This window comes from Globicephala melas, chromosome 20 (assembly GCF_963455315.2).
Source record: "Globicephala melas chromosome 20, mGloMel1.2, whole genome shotgun sequence".
NCBI classification, from domain to species: domain Eukaryota; kingdom Metazoa; phylum Chordata; class Mammalia; order Artiodactyla; family Delphinidae; genus Globicephala; species Globicephala melas.
Window position 1 is genome coordinate 42882070 of NC_083333.1, and position 19963 is coordinate 42902032.

Here is a 19963-nt window from a genome sequence, read left to right on the forward strand (position 1 = left end):
TCTATGAAATACAAATATTGATTCAGTGAGTCAGTGTATGCGAAAAGACCCTCTTAAATGACGCCACTTTAATAAACACTATTTTTCCCAAGTCTGGATTTCCTGTAAGTCACATCACTCACAATTAAGATAACTTCCACTTCTGCCCTCTGAAGGCTGGTCTACTTCCATCCTGAACCAGGAGAAATATACAGAACCCACCACATTTGTCCAATACCTGATAGTGTTTTATTTCAAACTCTGATCCTGCCCTGTAATTAGAAAGAAAGTTCTGCCAGTTTGCTCCTGACAGTTCTTGCTGCCGGAAAAGCTGGTATCAGATGTTCTCTGAAACATACTGTTTTTCATCTGGAGTTAGAAGCTAGATATAAGATTAAAAAAAGAAGAAGTAGGTCCACTGCTGTGCACAGGACCAACCCACTAGGGCCCAACCATCAGTAGTGGTTACTGAGGATGAGACTGCTAAAAAGATCCAAGCAGGGCAAGAGAGAACAAAGGTAGCTCTTTCTACAGCATGAAGAAAATGGATGACTTCACAGCTCCCAGACTCCCAGACTTCACAGCTTCCAGCCACATCACCACCCACGCTTCACCCGAGGAGTCACTTTTGCCATCACGCTAGCTGAGGCTTATGGGCCTCTCCTTGTGGCTCTTCATACTCTTCCCAAGGTTTCATCTGGGGGCCAGGGATCATCACCGTCTGAAAGAGCAGGATACTGAGTTATCTACTATCCAAGTCCATGGCTTACCTAAGAGATTCATGCCCGCCTCCATGCCCACCTCCATGCCCACCGCCAACAAGAGGACTCCTCTTCCTGGTGGTGCATCACCCTCTCTGTCCACTAGGTGGAGCCCAACAGGAGTGGCTTAGAATGCCATGTCTTAAACCATGCAAGCTGCTTTACCTTAAGGATAGGCTGCTTAGGGGGTGCCCATGGGGGAATGATCTTGCCATGCATTCTCCAGCTCCCATAGGGATTCACCAGATGCTTTTCAAAGACAACATACTCCAGGACATCCCTGGGCACATCTTCCTGTCCATACATCAACCGGCCAAACCGATCATAGATGGCCAGAGTCTGAAAATGAAAGCACATCTAGTCGGTTAGTCCTCAGAGTTGTTTAATTCTGAATCTAGACTAACAGATCAACCACTGACACTTTACTCTTAGAGGGTTTTTGACTGGGGGGCGGGGGGGCGGGGTGGTGGAAGGAGGTGGGAGGGAGTCCAGGAAGGGTGGGGAAGAATATCCCCACACCTGTTTTAGTACAGCTAACATCCAGCAGTGGGAAGGGTGCAGTGACAAGGTAAGACAGACCTTTCCTTAGAACTCAGAGTCCCGGGCAGCTGTACCCAGAAATCAGAGGGAGGTGCCCAACCTGAGAGTGAAGAAAGCTGGGAGGAAAGCAGACTGGTGCCTCTACCTGCCGGGTGTGCATGCGGATGGTGACCTGGCCATACGCGTTGCCCTGGTTCAGCAGACTTGAACAGCGAACCTGCACCACCTGGGGTGGCTCTAAAGATTCTACAAAGTTCCAGCGGACGGTCTTGTATTTGATATCCCAGACCATGTCCTGAGGGCAGAGGAGAATAGTTCAACTGGATTTTTCCCTCCCTGTAGGGAAGTTGGAGCTTATTTCCACGCTTGCTCTTCCTGCAATACCACAGTCAACATGCAACGTTTCCCATCAAATGCTCTCTGGTGCTTATTTTCTCTCACCTTAAGCTACTGCTCATGCTCACCTCACAACAACTCTCTTTCCATTTCTAAATCACAACTCAAGACCCACCTACCTCCTTGAGGACCCTCCTCCAAATCAATGAAGGCCACACTCCAACCTGCCAGCTTACCTAATACCCCATTATCCCTCCTACACACGTCCATAATCTGCTCATTATTGCATGCACTTCTGTTGACTGCACATGTTTGGTTTTTTTTCCTCTCACCTTTTGGCAATGAAAGGTGGGATTTTATAGGAATTTTATAGCCTTTTATAAAGGCTAACCTGCTAAGACTAGGATAGCGATACTTGTCCCTGGGGAGATGAAGCAAAACTGATAGAAACTGAAGTTCTTATTCCTGAACCTCTAACTGAACCACCAAGTCCTCATTGTTAGGGGTCTCCCAGAGTACCTAGCACCCCTGTTATCACACAATGTAAGCCTCACGAACACTGGTTAAATCCTTTACTGTAGTATAGGTATGTGCAGGGCTGTCTAGGTATGTCTAGACAGGTATGACATATAGGTATGTCTCAGTACTGCTTGCTGAGGGACTTCTTCTTTCTTCACCTGTGTGGCCTTTACCAGAGTCCATATCAAGTCGTCATCATTCAGCCAAAAATAATGGAACTTCAGCTTTTGCCTTAGACTTCCTGTACTCTCAAAACTGATCCTTAAGAAAATCAGAGGGGATAGCTAGAATCTGTCTACTCAGGGGTCCCACAGTTCTAAGGAAGATAAGAACCTACCGGAAAACAGTTTTCAGTTACCAAGGTATGAAGCCGGTCATGGTCTGAGCTAAAAAGGAAAGAGATATTTATCACTGACTCCTCCTGCTTTTATGATACTGTGTATGAAAGCTGAAAATGGCCCTGAAAATAGAAAACAACTCCCTTCATTTTTATAAACATTTTCCGCACACCTACTATAAGCCAGGTAATATACTAAGTCCTGGTCCTAGTCCAAAGATGAAGAACAACATGATTTACCGGAAAACCGTGAGATCTAAGAGCAGCGTAAAGTTATGTTTGAATCTCAGGAGCAGAAAGAAATTTCGCTGAAATTACTGTACCTCCTTGAGATGGGCAAGAAACCCTCACTGGGATGTGGGGACTGATTTTTGTTCTAAGTTGGAACAAAATCCAACACAAATAACAATCAAAAGCTCAATTTATCTCCTCTTACCATGGACACATCATCAATACCGACTGCTTAGCCTTATTTCTTACACATTCATCTTTGAACCTAGCCAAAAGATAACCATCTGTTTTTTCTGGTCTTTTCTACATAAAACTGCCCCCCGCCCCATCTTTGTTGCTGCCAGAGTGATCTAGTTATGCTGATTCTATGCAGTAACAGTAAGAAAATAGTTGGCAAACCCCAGCTCCTGTACATGTAAGATTTTAGGAGGGGTCCTAACTGAAGGGCTTCAAATAAACCTAAGACCACAGATTAGTTTCTTTCAGATACACATTCATGACTTTTCCCCACAATTTAATACTTTCTGAGCAGTTTAAGTCTTTGCCCTTTGAAAAATTGTGTCTCTAATCCCACAGTGGGTAATGGATTAGTTCTGTCTACCTGCTTCCCTTCCACTTCTATTCCAAATACAAAAGATTCCAAGTCATTTCCCCCACTGTAGCTCTAAACTAGACTAGACTGAGGTGTGACAGCTACCACAACCACCATGCTTGCCACCTCAGAATAAATTCTTCCTTGTCACTGTCCTGGCCTAGAAATCTTCAGTAGAAATAAATTCCCCGTTTTATGAGTTCACTCAGTATTTTGCAATAGAACTTACCCTGAAAAATAAAAGGAGGACATCTGCTTTGGGCAACATAATGGACTGAGCTTATGTGAAACTGCTCCCACTATAAACATCCAGAAAGGTTGGAGAGAATATAATACACATAGACACACACACATTTTAAAATCTCTAGCCTAGTTCACAAGAAAGGAAGGTAAGTTCTTAGATGCCAGAAAGGAAGAGTGAGTTAAAAGCAGAATGGAAAGAATACAACCTGATACCACAACAGCACAGAGATGATTTAGGGATCTAGAAATAGGATCTGATGGCTAGAGCTTGACTTTTCCTAAAACCTTGGATGCTGGAAGGACAGGGAGTTGGAACTGAGATCCCTGCATAAAGCTATGACCCTCAAAAAGAGTCCTGTACCTGCAGGAAAAGGAAATTAGAAAATAGTCCACCAACCTAGATATAAAGTTTCCCTCACTCTAGGGCTTGGGGTGGGGGTGGGGGTGTCTAAAAAACAAATTTTAAAAACTCCCACAAAAAATTAAAGCCTTAAGTCCACATTATACCCAGAGGTGGACACAGAATTTATGGTATCTGTATGATGTAAGAATTCCTAAGCTAAGAAATTAACATAGAAACTGATACCTGGGCTTCCCTGGTGGTGCAGTGGTTGAGAGTCTGCCTGCCAATGCAGGGGACACGGGTTCGTGCCCCGGTCCGGGAGGATCCCACATGCCGCGGAGCGGCTGGGCCCGTGAGCCATGGCCGCTAAGCCTGCACGTCCGGAGCCTGTGCTCCGCAACGGCAGAGGCCACAACAGTGAGAGGCCCGCGTGCCGCAAAAAAAACCAAAAAAAAACAAAACAAAAAAACAAACTGACACCTGGCCAAGGATATCCCTAGAGTATCTGGCAGAAACACCCCAAAACCTCTCTGGGATCATATTCATAACTTAGGTTGTTTGGAATTCCCTCAGAAGAAAAACTCTCCATTGCAGATGAGCTCACAGTGAAACATTACAAAACATCTGGAAGCTAGCAAAATCAACAGACACAGACGTCAACCAAAATGACAGAGGAGGAAGCACTAGGGTTGGGTCCCTCCATTGAAACAACTCATAAATTAGAAAAAATAACCAGAACCACAATTTCAGAACTCTGGATGTTGACTGGACACCTATAACAACTAGGGAAGTGCTTGACGAAGGGAGAAGCCAGTGATCTTGAGTTTAAGAACATGTGCAAACCACCTACCCTCCTCTTTCCCTCAGCCCTGCCATTACTGGTGGGGATAGTAGCCTGTGTTCCTGGAGTGGATGGCTGGCGCAAGGGCAGGCAGTAGGGACCCCTCCCTCCAAAAATTTGAGTTGCACATTTTGGTCAGGTTGGTGGATTGCAGAGAGACCAGAGCAAATGATGTCATGGTTTCAGCCCTGCTGGCTGCAGCAGCTTTTCCCACCAACAGATTTAAAGGGATAAAGGACCAAGAACACCTGTTTTGTTTTTATTCAGCCAGACAATTTAGGAAATCTTTGTCAGGTCACTGGCTGATTGCAGAGATGATGGAACAGAAACTTCAACGACTACCCACAACAAAGAATACACACTTAGCAATACTAGTTTGGAAAAGTCACAAATGGATGGCAGTGGCACTGATGAGCAAAGTCAGCAATTCCTGAGAAGCAGAGGAATCTGATTTCCAGAGTTACCACATAATGATACTCAGAATGTCCAGTTCTCAACAAAAAAAATTACAAAGTATACAAAGAAATACAAAAGTATGGCCCATCCACAGGAAAAAAATTTTTGACAGAAACCATCCCTGAGAAAGCCCAGACACTGGAATTATTAGCCAAAGACGTTAAATCAACTATCCTACTTACGCTCACTGAGATAAAGGTAAGCATGGACAAAGAACTAAAGGAAATCAGAAAACAATGTATGAAATAAGAACATCAATAGATCCACCAGAGGGCAGACAGCAGAAGCAAGAAGAACTACAATCCTGCAGCCTGTGGAACAAACACCACATTCACAGAAAGATAGACAAGATGGAAAGGCAGAGGGCTACGTAGCAGATGAAGGAACAAGATAAAACCCCAGAAAAACAACTAAATGAAGTGGAGATAGGAAACCTTCCAGAAAAAGAATTCAGAATGATGATAGTGAAGATGATCCAGGACCTCGGAAAATGAATGGAGGCAAAGATCGAGAAGATGCAAGAAATGTTTAACAAAGACCTAGAAGAATTAAAGAACAAACAAACAGACATGAACAATACAATAACTGAAATGAAAAATACACTAGAAGGAATCAATAGCAGAATAACTGAGGCAGAAGAACGGATAAGTGACCTGGAAGACAGAATGGTGGAATTCACTGCTGCGGAATAGAATATAGAAAAAAGAATGAAAAGAAATGAAGACAGCCTAAGAGACCTGTGGGACAACATTAAACACAACAACATTCACATTACAGGGGTCCCAGAAGGAGAAGAGACAGAGAAAGCACCTGAGAAAGTATCTGAAGAGAGTACAGCCGAAAACTTTCCTAACATGGAAAAGGAAATAGCCACCCAAGTCCAGGAAGCACAGAGAGTCCCATACAGGATAAACCCAAGTAGAAACACGCTGAGACACACAGTAATCAAACTGACAAAAATTAAAGACAAAGAAAAATTATTGAAAGCAGCGAGGGCAAAATGACAAATAACATACAAGGAAACTCCCATAAGGTTAACAGCTGATTTCTCAGCAGAAACTCTACGAGCCAGAAGGGAGTGGCATGACATATTTAAAGTGACGAAAGGGAAGAACCTACAACCAAGATTACTCTACCCGGCAAGGATCTCAATCAGATTTGATGGAGAATTCAAAAGCTTTACAGACAAGCAAAAGCTAAGAGAATTCAGCATCACCAAACCAGCTCTACAACAAATGCTAAAGGAACTTCTCTAAGTGGGAAACACAAGAGAAGAAAAGGACCTACAAAAACAAACCCAAAACAATTAAGAAAATGGTAATAGGAACATATGTATCGATAATTACCTGAAATGTGAATGGATTAAATGCTCCAACCAAAAGACAGAGGCTTGCTGAATGGATACAAAAACAAGACCCATATATATGCTGTCTACAAGAGACCCACTTCAGACCTAGGGACACATACAGACTGAAAGGGAGGGGATGGGAAAAGATATTCCATGCAAATGGAAATCTAAAGAAGGCTGGAGTAGCAATTCTCACATCAGATAAAATAGACTTTAAAGAATGTTACAAGAGACAAGGAAGGACACTACCTAATGATCAAGGGATCAATCCAAGAAGAAGATATAACAATTATAAATATATATGCTCCCAACATAGGAGCACCTCAACACATAAGACAACTGCTAACTGCTGTGAAAGAGGAAATCGACAGTAACACAATAATAGTGGGGTAAATTAACACCTCACTTACACCAAAGGACAGATCATCCAAAATGAAAATTAATAAGCAAACACAAGCTTTAAATGACACAACAGACCAGATAGATTTAATTGATATTTATAGGACATCCCATCCAAAAACAGCAGATTACACTTTCTTCTCAAGCGTGCACGAACATTCTCCAGGATAGATCACATCTTGGCTCACAAATCAAGCCTCAGTAAATTTAAGAAAGCTGAAATCATATCAAGCATCTTTTCTAACCACAACACTATGAGATTAGAAATCAATTACAGGGGAAAAAAACATAAAAAACACAAACACATGGAAGTTAAACAATACGTTACTAAATAACCAAGAAATCACTAAGGAAATCAAAGAGGAAATCAAAAAATACCTAGAGACAAATGACAATAAAAACACAACGATCCAAAACCTATGGGATGCAGCAAAAGCAGTTCTAAGAGGGAAGTTTACAGCTATACAAGCCTACCTCAAGAAACAAGAAAAGTCTCAAATAAACAATCTAACCTTACACCTAAAGGAACTAGAGAAAGAAGAACAAACAAAACCCAAAGTTATCAGAAGGAAAGAAATCATAAAGAACAGAGCAGAAATAAATGAAACAGAAACAAAGAAAACAATAGCAAAGATCAATAGAACTAAAATCTGGTTCTTTGAGAAGATAAACAAAATTGATAAACCATTAGCCAGACTCATCAAGAAAAAGAGGGAGAAGACTCAAATCAATAAAATTAGAAATGAAAAAGGAGAAGTTACAACAGACACCGCAGAAATACAAAGCATCCTAGGAGACTACTACAAGCAACTCTATGCCAATAAAATGGACAACCTGGAAAAAATGGACAACCTGGAAGAAATGCACAAATTCTTAGAAAGGTATAATCTTCCATGACTGAACCAGGAAGAAATCAAAATATGAACAGACCAATCACAAGTAATGAAATTGAACTGTGATTAAAAATCTTCCAACAAACAAAAGTCCAGGACCAGATGGCTTCACAGGTGAATTCTATCAAACACTTAGAGAAGAGCTAACATCCATCCTTCTCAAACTCTTCCAAAAATTGCAGAGGAAGGAACACTCCCAAACTCATTCTATGAGGCCACCATCTCTGTGATACCAAAACCAGACAAAGATACTACAAAAAAAGAAAATTACAGACCAATATCACTGATGAATATAGATGCAAATATCCTCGACAAAATACTAGCAAACAGAATCCAACAGCACACTAAAAGGATCATACACCACGATCAAGTGGGATTTATCCCAGGGATGCAAGGATTCTTCAATATATGCAAATCAGTCAATGTGATAAACCATATTAACAAACTGAAGAATAAAACCCATATGATCAACTCAATCAATGCAGAAAAAGCTTTTGACAAAATTCAATACCCATTTATGATAAAAACTCTCCAGAGAGTGGGCATAGAGGGAACCTACCTGAACATAATAAAGGCCATATATGACAAACCCACAGCAAACATCATTCTCAATGGTGAAAACCTGAAAGCATTTCCTCTAAGATCAGGAACAAGACAAGGATGTCCACTCTCACCACTATTATTCAACATAGTTTTGGAAGTCTTAGCCACAGCAATCAGAGAAAAAAAGAAATAGAAGGAATACAAATTGGAAAAGAAGAAGTAAAACTGTCACTGTTTGCAGATGACATGATACTATACATAGAGAATCCTAAATATGTCACCAGAAAACTACTAGAGCTAATCAATGAATCTGGTAAAGTTGCAGGATACAAAATTAATGCACAGAAATCTCTTGCATTCCTATACACTAATGATGAAAAATCTGAAAGAGAAATTAAGGAAACACTCCCATTTACCATTGCAACAAAAAGAACAAAATACTTAGGAATAAACCTACCTAGGGAGACAAAAGACCTGTATGCAGAAAACTATAAGGCACTGATGACTCCCTGACCTCACACTATACTACAAAGCTACAGTAATCAAGACAATATGGTACTGGCATAAAAACAGAAATATAGATCAATGGAACAGGATAGAAAGCCCAGAGATAAACCCATGCACCTATGGTCAACTAATCTACAACAAAGGAGGCAAGGATATACAATGGAGAAAAGACTCTTCAATAAGTGGTGCTGGGAAAACTGGAGAGCTATATGTAAAAGAATGATATTAGAACACTCCCTAACACCATACACAAAAATAAACTCAAAGTGGATTAAAGACCTAAATGTAAGACCGGACACTATAAAACTCTTAGAGGAAAACATAGGCAGAACACTCTATGACATAAATCACAGCAAGATCCTTTTTGACCCACCTCCTAGAGAAATGGAAATAAAAACAAAAATAAACAAATGGGACCTAATGAAACTTCAAAGCTTTTGCACAGCAAAGGAAATCATAAACAAGACCAAAAGACAACCCTCAGAATGGGAGAAAATATTTGCAAATGAAGCAACTGACAAAGGATTAATTTCCAAAATTTACAAGCAGCTCATGCAGCTCAATAACAAAAAAACAAACAACCCAATCCAAAAATGGGCAGAAGACCTAAACAGACATTTCTCCAAAGAAGATATACAGACTGCCAACAAACACATGAAAGAATGCTCAACATCATTAATCATTAGAGAAATGCAAATCAAAACTACAATGAGGCATCACCTCACACCAGTCAGAATGGCCATCATCAAAAAATCTAGAAACAATAAATGCTGGAGAGAGTGTGGAGAAAAGGGAACACTCCTGCACTGCTGGTGGGAATGTGAATTGGTACAGCCACTATGGAGAACAGTATGGAGGTTCCTTAAAAAACTACAAATAGAACTACCATATGACCCAGCAATCCCACTACTGGGCATATATCCTGAGAAAACCATAATTCAAAAAGAGTCATGTACCAAAATGTTCATTGCAGCTCTATTTACAATAGCCCCAAGATGGAAACAACCTAAGTGCCCATCATCGGATGAATGGATAAAGAAGATGTGGCACATATATACAATGGAATATTACTCAGCCATAAAAAGAAATGAAATTGAGCTATTTGTAATGAGGTGGATAGACCTAGAGTCTGTCATACAGAGTGAAGTAAGTCAGAAAGAGAAAGACAAATACCGTATGCTAACACATATATATGGAATTTAAGAAAAAAAAAGTCATGAAGAACCTAGGGGTAAGACAGGAATAAAGACACAGACCTACTGGAGAATGGACTTGACGATATGGGGAGGGGGAAGGGTGAGCTGTGACAAAGCGAGAGAGAGGCATGGACATATATACACTACCAAACATAAGGTAGATAGCTAGTGGGAAGCAGCCGCATAGCACAGGGATATCAGCTTGGTGCTTTGTGACCGCCTGGAGGGGTGGGATAGGGAGGGTGGGAGGGAGGGAGACGCAAGAGGGAAGAGATATGGGAACATATGTATATGTATAACTGATTCACTTTGTTATAAAGCAGAAACTAACACACCATTGTAAAGCAATTATACCCCAATAAAGATGTTAAAAAAAAAATGCAAGTGAAATAACAACAAGGTAGAACTTAAAAAAACTAAATAACAGTAACACAGGAGATGTATGAGGCAGTGACTGAAATTCAAGTGTTTGAAGCTTCTTGTGATATTATCAACAATACATGCTAAACATTTTAATAACTATTATAAGAACAGAAGTAGAATGTAATAGTTCCAAACAAGTGGAAGGAATAAAAAAGTCAGAAGGAAATTATATCAATACCACAAATGAAAGGAAAAAAAGAAACAAAGAAAAATCATGGTAACTAGAATGCAAAAAATAATGTGGTAGGAAAAAAATATCAAATATAAAAAAACTACACTGAACAATAAACAGAGCAGGTTTCAGAAAAATACATCATTCATGTAAATTTTCACAACACATTAAACAATACTGTACATTGTTTATACACATGTACATGTGGTGAGTATAAAAATGTGCATGAGAATAATAGGGAAGATAGTGGTTCTTTCTAGGAAGGAAAAGAATGGGGAGATGGGGCTTTAGCTGTATCTATAATGCTTTATCCCTGTCTCTTCCCCCAATTAGGCATTCAGAAGCAAATATGGCAAAATGTAAACATCTATTACCTTGCAAGGTATTTTTTTACATGTTTGAAATATTTCACAATTAAAAACTTTTTTTAAACAAATAAAAGTAAAAAGAAATAATTAATGGATTTGAGAGTATAGGTTTGGGATCCTACCTGAAGCCTAGCCACAGCAAGCTACAGTTCAAAGAATGTCGGCAACAGTCCAAGGACTAGTACTTAAGGTTATTCCAGGCCCCTCATGTTGATTTTTCATCTACCTAGCAGCCCTGACTTTTCTCCCTTGGTTGAATCAAGAAAAAGTTGGAAAATTTTTAAAGAAACTTATTCAAAACAATTAAGGAAAGGAAATGTACATATACAAGACAAACACACAAGAAGGGTCAGGATGAATTAGGGATTAGGCGGGTGAAAATAGCAGCCGTTCAGCAGAGTCTCAACACTTGCCAGTGGAGCTGAGCCAGACCAAATGGTGAAAACTCCCAGAAGCAGTGAGAGGAGTCAAGGACAGCTCCAGGCTCCAATTTCCCACAGAGGAACATCTCCCACTCTAGAACTCTTACCTGAAGAAAAAAAAAAAACCTGTGCCTAGAATAATAGCTGCTGAGAACATAATGGGTATAAGACAGGGAGTTCACGTACTTGTTTAGACACAGGTGAGCTTCAATGAAGATATCCTGGGCTTTTTCAGGGAAGTCCTTTATTTTAAAATTAGGATCACTTTCTCTTATCCTCCGGATTCTGTAAAATTAAGCATGAGAATCATTTCTAAAGAAGACTTTTCCATAACTTACAGCTTACTTTACGTCCGTTAATGTCTGTCCATTTATTCAATAATTGATTTTTGAACGTGCCAAGTCCTGTAAATTCAACCTTCTAACTCGCACTTAAATCAATCATTCTAAAGAAAGGCCAAAGCTGGGACTTCCTGGTGGTGTAGTGGTTAAGAATCCACCTGCCGGGCTTCCCTGGTGGCGCAGTGGTTGAGAGTCCGCCTGCCGATGCAGGGGACATGGGTTTGTGCCCTGGTCCGGGAGGATCCCACATGCCGCGGAGCGGCTGGGCCCATGAGCCATGGCCGCTGAGCCTGCACGTCCGGAACCTGTGCTCCGCAACGGGAGAGGCCACAACAGTGAGAGGCCCGCGTACCACAAAAAAAAAAAAAAAAGAACCCACCTGCCGATGCAGGGGACACAGGTTCGATCCCTGGTCCGGGAAGATCCCACATGCCACGGAACAACTAAGCCCATGCGCCACAACTACTGAAGCCCGCGTGCCCTAGGGCCCACACACCACAACTACCAAAGCCCACGTACTCTAGGGCCCGAGTGCCGCAACTACTGAGCCTGCATGCTGCAACTACTGAAGCCCACACGCCTAGAGCCTGTGCTCCGCAACAAGAGAAGCCACCCCAATGAGAAGCCCGCACACCACAACGAAGAGTAGCCCCCACTCACTGCAACTAGAGAAAGCCAGCGCGCAGCAACAAAGACACAATGCAGCCAAATATTAAAATTTAAATTTAAAAAAATAAATAAAAAAATAAAGACCAAAGCTTTTCATAGTGAAATTTCAGAATTTTGGCATCGAAGAAAACATCCTATAAGCACTAAGAAAGAAAAAACAGGTTTCATACAGAGGCTCAGGAGCCAGAAAGACATTGGGCTTCTAACTAGCAACATTAGAAGTTAGAAAGATGGAACTTCCCTCGTGGTCCAGTGGTTAAAACTCTGCGCTCCCAACGCAGGGGGCCCGGGTTCGATCCCTGGTTGGGGAACTAGATCCTGCATGCCACAACTAAGAGCCCACATAATGCAACTAAAAGAGCCCACATGCCGCAAGTAAAGATCCTGCACACTACAACAAAGATCCCTCGTGCTGCAACTAATACCTGGCACAGCCAAATAAATAAATATTAAAAAAAAAAAAAAAAGGAAGTTAGAAAGACAATGGAGCAGTGCTTTTAATTGAGAAAAAAATGACTCCCAGCCCAGAATTCTATACCTGGGAAAATTATAAATGAAGTGGGAGACTAAAAAAAGACTTTTCCTTAGCCTTGCAAGATCTCATTTATCTACCATCCACCCGTTCTCAGGAAGCTGCTGGGGAATGTGTGCCACCAAAATAACTGAATGAACCATGAGAGAGAGAGGTAAAATCCACGACACAGGGAATACATATAAGAGCAAGGCAAAAGGAGTATCAGGATGATGATAAAAGTGGATCCCACGATGTACAGTGAGCCTAAAGAGGGATCAATCCAGACCGAAATAGGTAAGAAGGCTCCAGGAGGGCTTTCTTCTTGAAGATGGGATTGATAAAATAGTTAACGTTTTCTATGTACTGAGAGAAAATTAACACAACCAGGGGTTCCATAAGCAAATGAGAAAAAAAGACACGACACCAGAAAAAAAAACTATTATGCAGGAAATGTAATAATAATGTGCATGACTGCATGACTCTGCATGACTCTGCTGCATGACTCTGCTGTCAATAGCATTTTCGTAGTTATAATGTAAACAGGGAATTCTGATCTAATCAAAGTGTTACTATAACTATATTAAGAGGATGGGGGACACCATAACCCAGTGGAATTTATCCCAGGAATGTAGGATTGGTTTAACACTAAAAAAATCAATTAATGCAATATACCATATCAATAGAATAAAGGACATATATCACATGATCATCTCAACAATCAGGGAAAAAGCATGTGATAAAATCCACTCCTTTGCACTTTTCACCTCAGAGCCTTGCTTGTACTGTTTTGTCTCCCTAGAATGCTATTCCTCACTATACCCCTCTACTCAGCTAACTCCAAGCAACCCTTTAGGTCTCAGCTTTAAATGTCATTTCCTTAGGGAAGCTTACCTTTAACTCCCAGACCAAGTTATCTTTCCCTGCCATATGTTCCCACAGCACTCATACTTCACCGTATCTGTAATTATTTGTATACAATCAGTATTTAATAACTGGTTTCCTCTCCTAGATAATAACTCCATAATAAAACCACTTGTGTTCTGTTCATCATCATCATGAACCTTCCACCAAACAGCTCTTAGGCTAGGAGAGAAATACATGAGAGGAAATCATCACAATACAGAGTTATCAGAAGTAGTAAGAATATGCATACAGTTACAATTATAACAAAGGCAGCTCCAAAAAGAGTCAGAGAAGGCTTAAAAGCAGACAGAGATTATCATACTTAGCGAAGTAAGTCAGAAAGAGAAAGACAAATACCATATGATATCACTTATATGTGGAATCTAAAATACAACACAGGGACTTCCCTGGCGGTCCAGTGGTTAAGACTTTGCGCTCCCACTGCAGAGGGCACAGGTTTGATCCCTGGTCAGCAAACTCAGATTCCACATGCTGCGTGGTGTAGCCAAAAAAAAAAACACACACACACACACAAATGAACATATCTATGAAAGACTCACAGACATAGAGAACAGACTCGTGGTTGCCAAAGGGGCTGGGGGAGGGAAGGATTGGGAGTTTCTTATTAAAAAAAAAAAGTGAGACTTCTCTGGTGGCGCAGTGGTTAAGAATCCACCTGCCAATGCAGGGGACACGGGTTCGAGCCCTGGTCCGGGAAGATCCCACATGCCATGGAGCAACTAAGCCCGTGCACCGCCAACCACTGAGCCCACATGCCACAACTACTGAAGCCCGCACGCCTAGAGCCCACGCTCCGCAACAAGAGAAGCAACCACAATGAGAAGCCCCCGCACCGCAACGAAGAGTAGCCCCTGCTCACCACAACTAGAGAAAGCCCGCGCACAGCAACAAAGACCTAAAACAGCCAAAAATAAAAATTAATTAATTAATTAAAAAAAAAAAAGCAGACACAATACTTGAGAGAAAAAGACATTTTTCAGGCAAAGGAAAGGATGTGCAAAGAGACACAGCACAACATTTGTCAAGGAACTGGCAATTAGTTTGGAAAGGTTAAAGTTTAGGATGAGAAAAATGGAATAAGGAGATGATGGTGGAGAGGAAGGCAAGAGACAAATTATAAAAAGCCCTGAATACCACTGAAGAAATTTGGATTTTATTCTTCAGATAACAGGGAGCCACAAAGGAGTCTGAGACAGAAGAGTTGATGTGATAAGATCTGTATTTAGAGAATTAGGTTATGGCCACATGAAGAATTAACACTGACTCAGTATACTTGTGCATAGAAATCTATATATGACCCTAAGAACCTATCATTTAGATACAGTTAGAGCTAGAGTGACAGATACTGAAAGTCTCTTTAAGAAGAAAGTTTTGGCTCTGCTCCTTAACTAAAGCCCAGTTAGCTCCCCAGAACACGTCTGTCTTTTTAAGCCTTTTTGGCTTTTCTTACTCTCTTAAGTTTAAACTCTAAGGTATTTCTCATAAAAATATGCTCTCTCTTACTATTACTTTAAATTTTAAAATATGTGATCCAGAAAGTGTCCTACAAACTTCAATGTGAACTTCCTAAATGATGTGACAAAAACGAACAATCAAGGTTGAGATGCCCATATTATACATTAGCTCTATTACAGAGAAAGAATATACTGTCAAGTTATCAAGGGAGTTACAGGCAACACAATTAACCCAAGATGACCTCTCTGGATTAAGCAGCAACAAGAAATTTTCATTCTAATACTGACTCCCAGCTGTCTCAGACACCTACGATAATTGTGATGCCACATTCTTCTTCAATCGCTCAGTTCTCTGTGCCAGTCCTTCCTTAGAAAGAGATGACACTCGGGCATCACCCTCAGGAGGAACATAGGCGTCAAAGATACCAGCTGTAAAGAGAGACGGAGAAAACTAAAAAAGCATTGAAAGATTGAGAAAAAGTCATCCTGAGGTCATACAAAATTGGGAGGGCTCCTGGATACAAAATACACTAACAAAATAGACTTCCATGTAAAGGGAATCGTGTTGCATTAGAAAAAGTAGAATAAGATCATTTCAGCCTTCTCTTAGAGCCTCAGCTTCTTCTTGTACAGAATGGAGAGATTTTACCCTGGTCTTCTAGGAACAGTGTGAAAACAAGATCAAAGATGACCTCATGAAATATAACGTATACAAATTATTGAGACTGAACCGATTTTGTAATTAATTAAATGCTATCATTCATACTCCAAATCATTCCACTTTCCAAGATCTCTGACAGAAGGGGATTGGGTCAGGGTCTCAGAAATACCATGTCTCACCTGTACAGGCCAGATGTATGGGACGCTCCAAACGTTCTGGAGGAATGACCAGTCCTGCTTTCCGGGCATATTCTACAAACTCCTTTTCTGATTTATATTTGGGTTGATAAGTAGGGGGTGTGAAACGTTTTTTAGTTCTCACTGGAAATACTGCTGTGGACTGAGTCACCAGGACTGGCTGGAGGATGGTAGAAAAAGGTTAGGTAACCTGGAAAAAAATCAATCTTGTACAAACTGTAAGCAAAGATAGAATGGGCACATCCAAAGAATGCCTTAGGAACAATTACAAAGCCACATATCATGGGGGAAAATGCACAACTATCTTAACAATTATGGTGTCTCTTACTAAAAGCCAGTAAGCAACTTTTACTAACACCATTCAACGTTTACTAAAGGCTTTCCTTTATTTAGTACTTTCCATAGTATAGGACTGTGCCAACTCCTAGAGATGCAGAGTTAATGAAAGCAAGGCTTCTGCTTTCAAAGAACGCTCAGTCTGATGGGGAACTTAAACACCAACCCGATACTGAAATGAGCAGAAGAAAAGTCCTCTTCTTGGCATCTCCTCTACATTTACTCAGATTCCATTCTGCTCATTCTATTGGGAGCCTCAATGTAAACTTTATTCTGTCGTTCTAGCTCCCAACTGATCAATAAGCTCTTCAAAGGCCAGGTCTCTTTCTCTCTGACCACGAGGTTTGTTCAGGCAGGTACGAGACTCCTTTCTTTACAGCTACTGTTCAATTAAGGACATTTATAAAAATCAACGGGAAGCGAACGCACCTTCCAACCATAACTTCTTCCCCTTTAACACCCCCAGGCCAGTCAGACCCAGACCAAACCGGAGAAACTTAATCCCCGAGAACTTGCCCGCTCTCATGGCCCTACCAAGGCTCTCCCCACTCAGCCACATAGTTAAGTAGTTATGTCTCGTCTACCTCAACTCTTCCCTAGCCTAGGTACGACCTGTAACGTCCAAGTTCACCAAGGACAACTGCAAAGCGAGTATTTCCCTGCACTCTGTTCCCCTCCAGCCCCTAGACTCCTATCTACCCCGTCCCTACCCACCTGCCGAGACCACCATCCTAAAGCCCTGGATAAGCGAGACAAATCCCGCGGCAAGGAGACTGCCATTTTGCTCACGCAAAGGCAGCCGGGATGGAGACAGTAAAAAGCCTTGGGCCGGAAAAGAGGTGCATAGGGCGGAGCTAGCTCGGGAGTGGAATTTTCCAGGGCACGCGCCCGCCGCCGAAGTGTGAGCGGCGCGAACGCGCACGTACACGTCCGGGGTGGTGGTGGTGGGGGAGTTGGGCTGCACATGCGCAGTAAAACGGCGTTGGGGGTAGGGTGGAAGCACGGTTGTCACGCGCCAGGCGGGGCGTGCAGCCGAAGCTGCGCCTGCGCGCCGGACTTCCTGGCTGTCAGGAGTTGCCGCGTTCGAGTAAGAGTGGGACATTGCTGCACCTTGTGAACGAAAAGATGTTTCCCTTCTGAGATGACTATTTTTCTTCAGTGCCTTCTTGGATCCTAGAAGGGGCAAAAATGACTAGTTTCTGGGTCTGTATCCGACCTCGATATTCTGGGTAACCTTAATCCGGAGGTCTAGTTTTACCAATCTGTACCGTATGAAGAATTCTTTCTTACTAGCAAATTAAGGAAATTAATGACTACTATGTTTATTGAAGCAAAAGACACGTGGACTGACAAAAGTATTTATCTGTTTACCATTTTGGGACAGAGGCATAATAATATGAGGCACAATAATATTTTTATTAACAAAAAATAGCTTATACTTAGAAATTGTTTACCGGGTGCCAGGCATCTTTCTAAACTTTTTACATATATTAACTCAGTCTTCACCACAAACGAGCAATATGCTCCTTTTATATATGATGTTGCATAGAAATTAAGTACGTAATTTATTTAAGGTCGCACGGCTAATAACTGGCAGAACTGGGATTCAGGTTCAAGCAAACTCCAGAACCCATGCACTGAATACTACGCTGTATTGCTTCACATTAAGTGGTTAAAGGATTCATGTTGTTGGCGTCATCCTGGAAAATCCAGTGCTGTAATCATCGTTGAATGACAAACACTTTTCATACGTACCCTTGGGTTTTTTCTCATTCTGTCAACGTTTATTGAGCATTTACCTGTGGTATTTTGCAGTGAGTTGAGAGCTATGGGCTGTACAGGTTGAAATAGAATAGCTACTAAGGTCCAAATAAAATGCTAAGGACTATCAAAGGAAAGAGAGATTACTTTTGAGTTTAGGGATCTCATGTCTTAAATCTTGACTTTTTAACTATACTGTGTGTGTACACACACACACACACACACACACATTGATTTTTTTTTCCTTTTTTTTTTTTTTTTGGCTGCGCAGGGCATCATGTGGGATCTTAATTCCCCAACTGAGGATTGAACCTGCACCTCCTGTAGTGGGGGCACAGAGTCTTAACCACTGGACTGCCAGGGAAGTCCCTGTATATTCTTCAAGGGTAAGAATTCCCCCACAAGTCCTAGCCATAGCATAGAATCTATAGCATGATACATTAATAGTGACACGAAATTAGGTGTTATACATATGTGATAATTAAAGAATACATATTAAGCATTTAAATGAGATATATTTAATTATTTCTCTTTTTTTTTTTTTTTGCACTACGCAGGCCTCTCACTGTTGTGCCCTCTCTCATTGCAGAGCACAGCCTCCGGACGCGCAGGCTCAGCGGCCATGGCTCACGGGCCCAGCCGCTCCGCAGCACGTGGGATCTTCCTGGACTGGGGCACGAACCCGTGTCCCCTGCATCGGCAGGCGGACTCTCAACCACTGCGCCATCAGGGAAGCCCTCTCTTTTTTTAAAATTTTTACTTTTTTTTAACATTTTCTTGGCCACCCTGTGTGACATGTGAGATCTTAGTTCCCCAGCCAGGGATTGAACCCCGTGCCCTTTGCATTGCAAGTGCGGAATCTTCACCGCTGGACCACCAGGGAAGTCCCAAGATGTATCTAATTATTTCTTAACAGAGTCTTGTCAATCTACTCTATGCCCCAGAAAATAAAACATGAACTTTTTTTTTTACTGGTTTTCCTGACAAAGTGGGGAAACCCCAATCCATGATGAGTGGTTATTAATACAGAACATTGATATAGTCTTTCTGGGATTATCTGCTTCACTGTTGAGTTTTATGTTTGCCTCACATGGTAGCCAACACATCCCAGATCATCTCTGCCTGCCTTCTGGTCAGCTTCTCAGGGAGTGCAAACTTGTTCCATATCAACCTGGATGAAATAATAAGGGAAGTCAATCTTGTTTAATTCATTCTGAGATGAATTATAAGTGGGTTTTATTAGCTGCTGTTTTGGAAAATTCGTATTATCTTCCTATCTCATTAACTCCATGGAAAATTGGGAGTTGTCTGCCTGGGGAAGTTAACACGAAAAGGATATTTCGTAATCCTACAACCCAAGTAGTTCACATTTCAGAAAAAGCAAAGTAAGAGTAAGAGAAGGGAACTCATTGTGTAACTAGAGGAAGGAATAAGGTGGTTAGGGGCTTAACCTTGCAAAAAAACAGTCTTGCACATAGTAGACACTCAAATATTTATTCAGTAAGTGATCATGGGGGGAAAAAAATAAGTGGATCAGTAGAATCCCAGATAAAATATGATGAGGCAGAGGGCAAAGTTGATTTCCTGTTTCCCCAAATACGGGGGGTTCCTGGAATCACTCGTCTTATTGAAATTTCTAAATGGATCCAAAGAAAAT

The 19963-nt window shown here is 41.4% G+C and overlaps 1 protein-coding gene and 1 long non-coding RNA gene across 3 annotated transcripts; one reads left to right on the forward strand and one right to left on the reverse strand.

Annotated features, from left to right (window-relative positions):
• Nucleotides 1-4: 4 nt before the first annotated feature.
• On the reverse strand, nt 5-17406 carry MRPL45 (mitochondrial ribosomal protein L45). 2 transcript variants are annotated; one of them, XM_030839750.3, is made up of 8 exons: nt 17260-17406; nt 16192-16369; nt 15663-15780; nt 11636-11734; nt 2473-2521; nt 1426-1575; nt 906-1079; nt 11-700 (listed from the first exon to the last, which is right to left on the reverse strand). In XM_030839750.3, exons 1-8 carry the CDS (start codon nt 17323-17325, stop codon nt 614-616), a joined length of 921 nt encoding a protein of 306 aa, XP_030695610.1. In that variant the 5' UTR covers nt 17326-17406; the 3' UTR covers nt 11-613. The 2 variants fall into 2 exon arrangements, with proteins under 2 accessions (XP_060146919.1, XP_030695610.1); XM_060290936.2 differs by lacking the exon at nt 11636-11734 and having other exon boundaries at nt 5-700.
• A 164-nt stretch (nt 17407-17570) lies between these two features.
• Nucleotides 17571-19270, forward strand: LOC132594296 (uncharacterized). Its single transcript, XR_009560480.1, has 3 exons — nt 17571-17748; nt 18578-18692; nt 18896-19270. It is a non-coding gene; the product is annotated as an uncharacterized lncRNA (long non-coding RNA).
• The last annotated feature ends 693 nt before the right edge of the window (nt 19271-19963 follow it).

Coding starts and splice junctions, on each gene's coding strand:
- MRPL45 (XM_030839750.3), bottom strand. CDS start 17,325: ATGGCAGTCTCCTTGCCGCGGGATTTGTCTCGCTTATCCAGGGCTTTA. Junction 1,080..1,425: donor TCCGCATGCACACCCGGCAG/GTAGAGGCACCA, acceptor TTTCATTTTCAG/ACTCTGGCCATCTATGATCG. Junction 701..905: donor CTAAGCAGCCTATCCTTAAG/GTAAAGCAGCTT, acceptor CTGCTCTTTCAG/ACGGTGATGATCCCTGGCCC.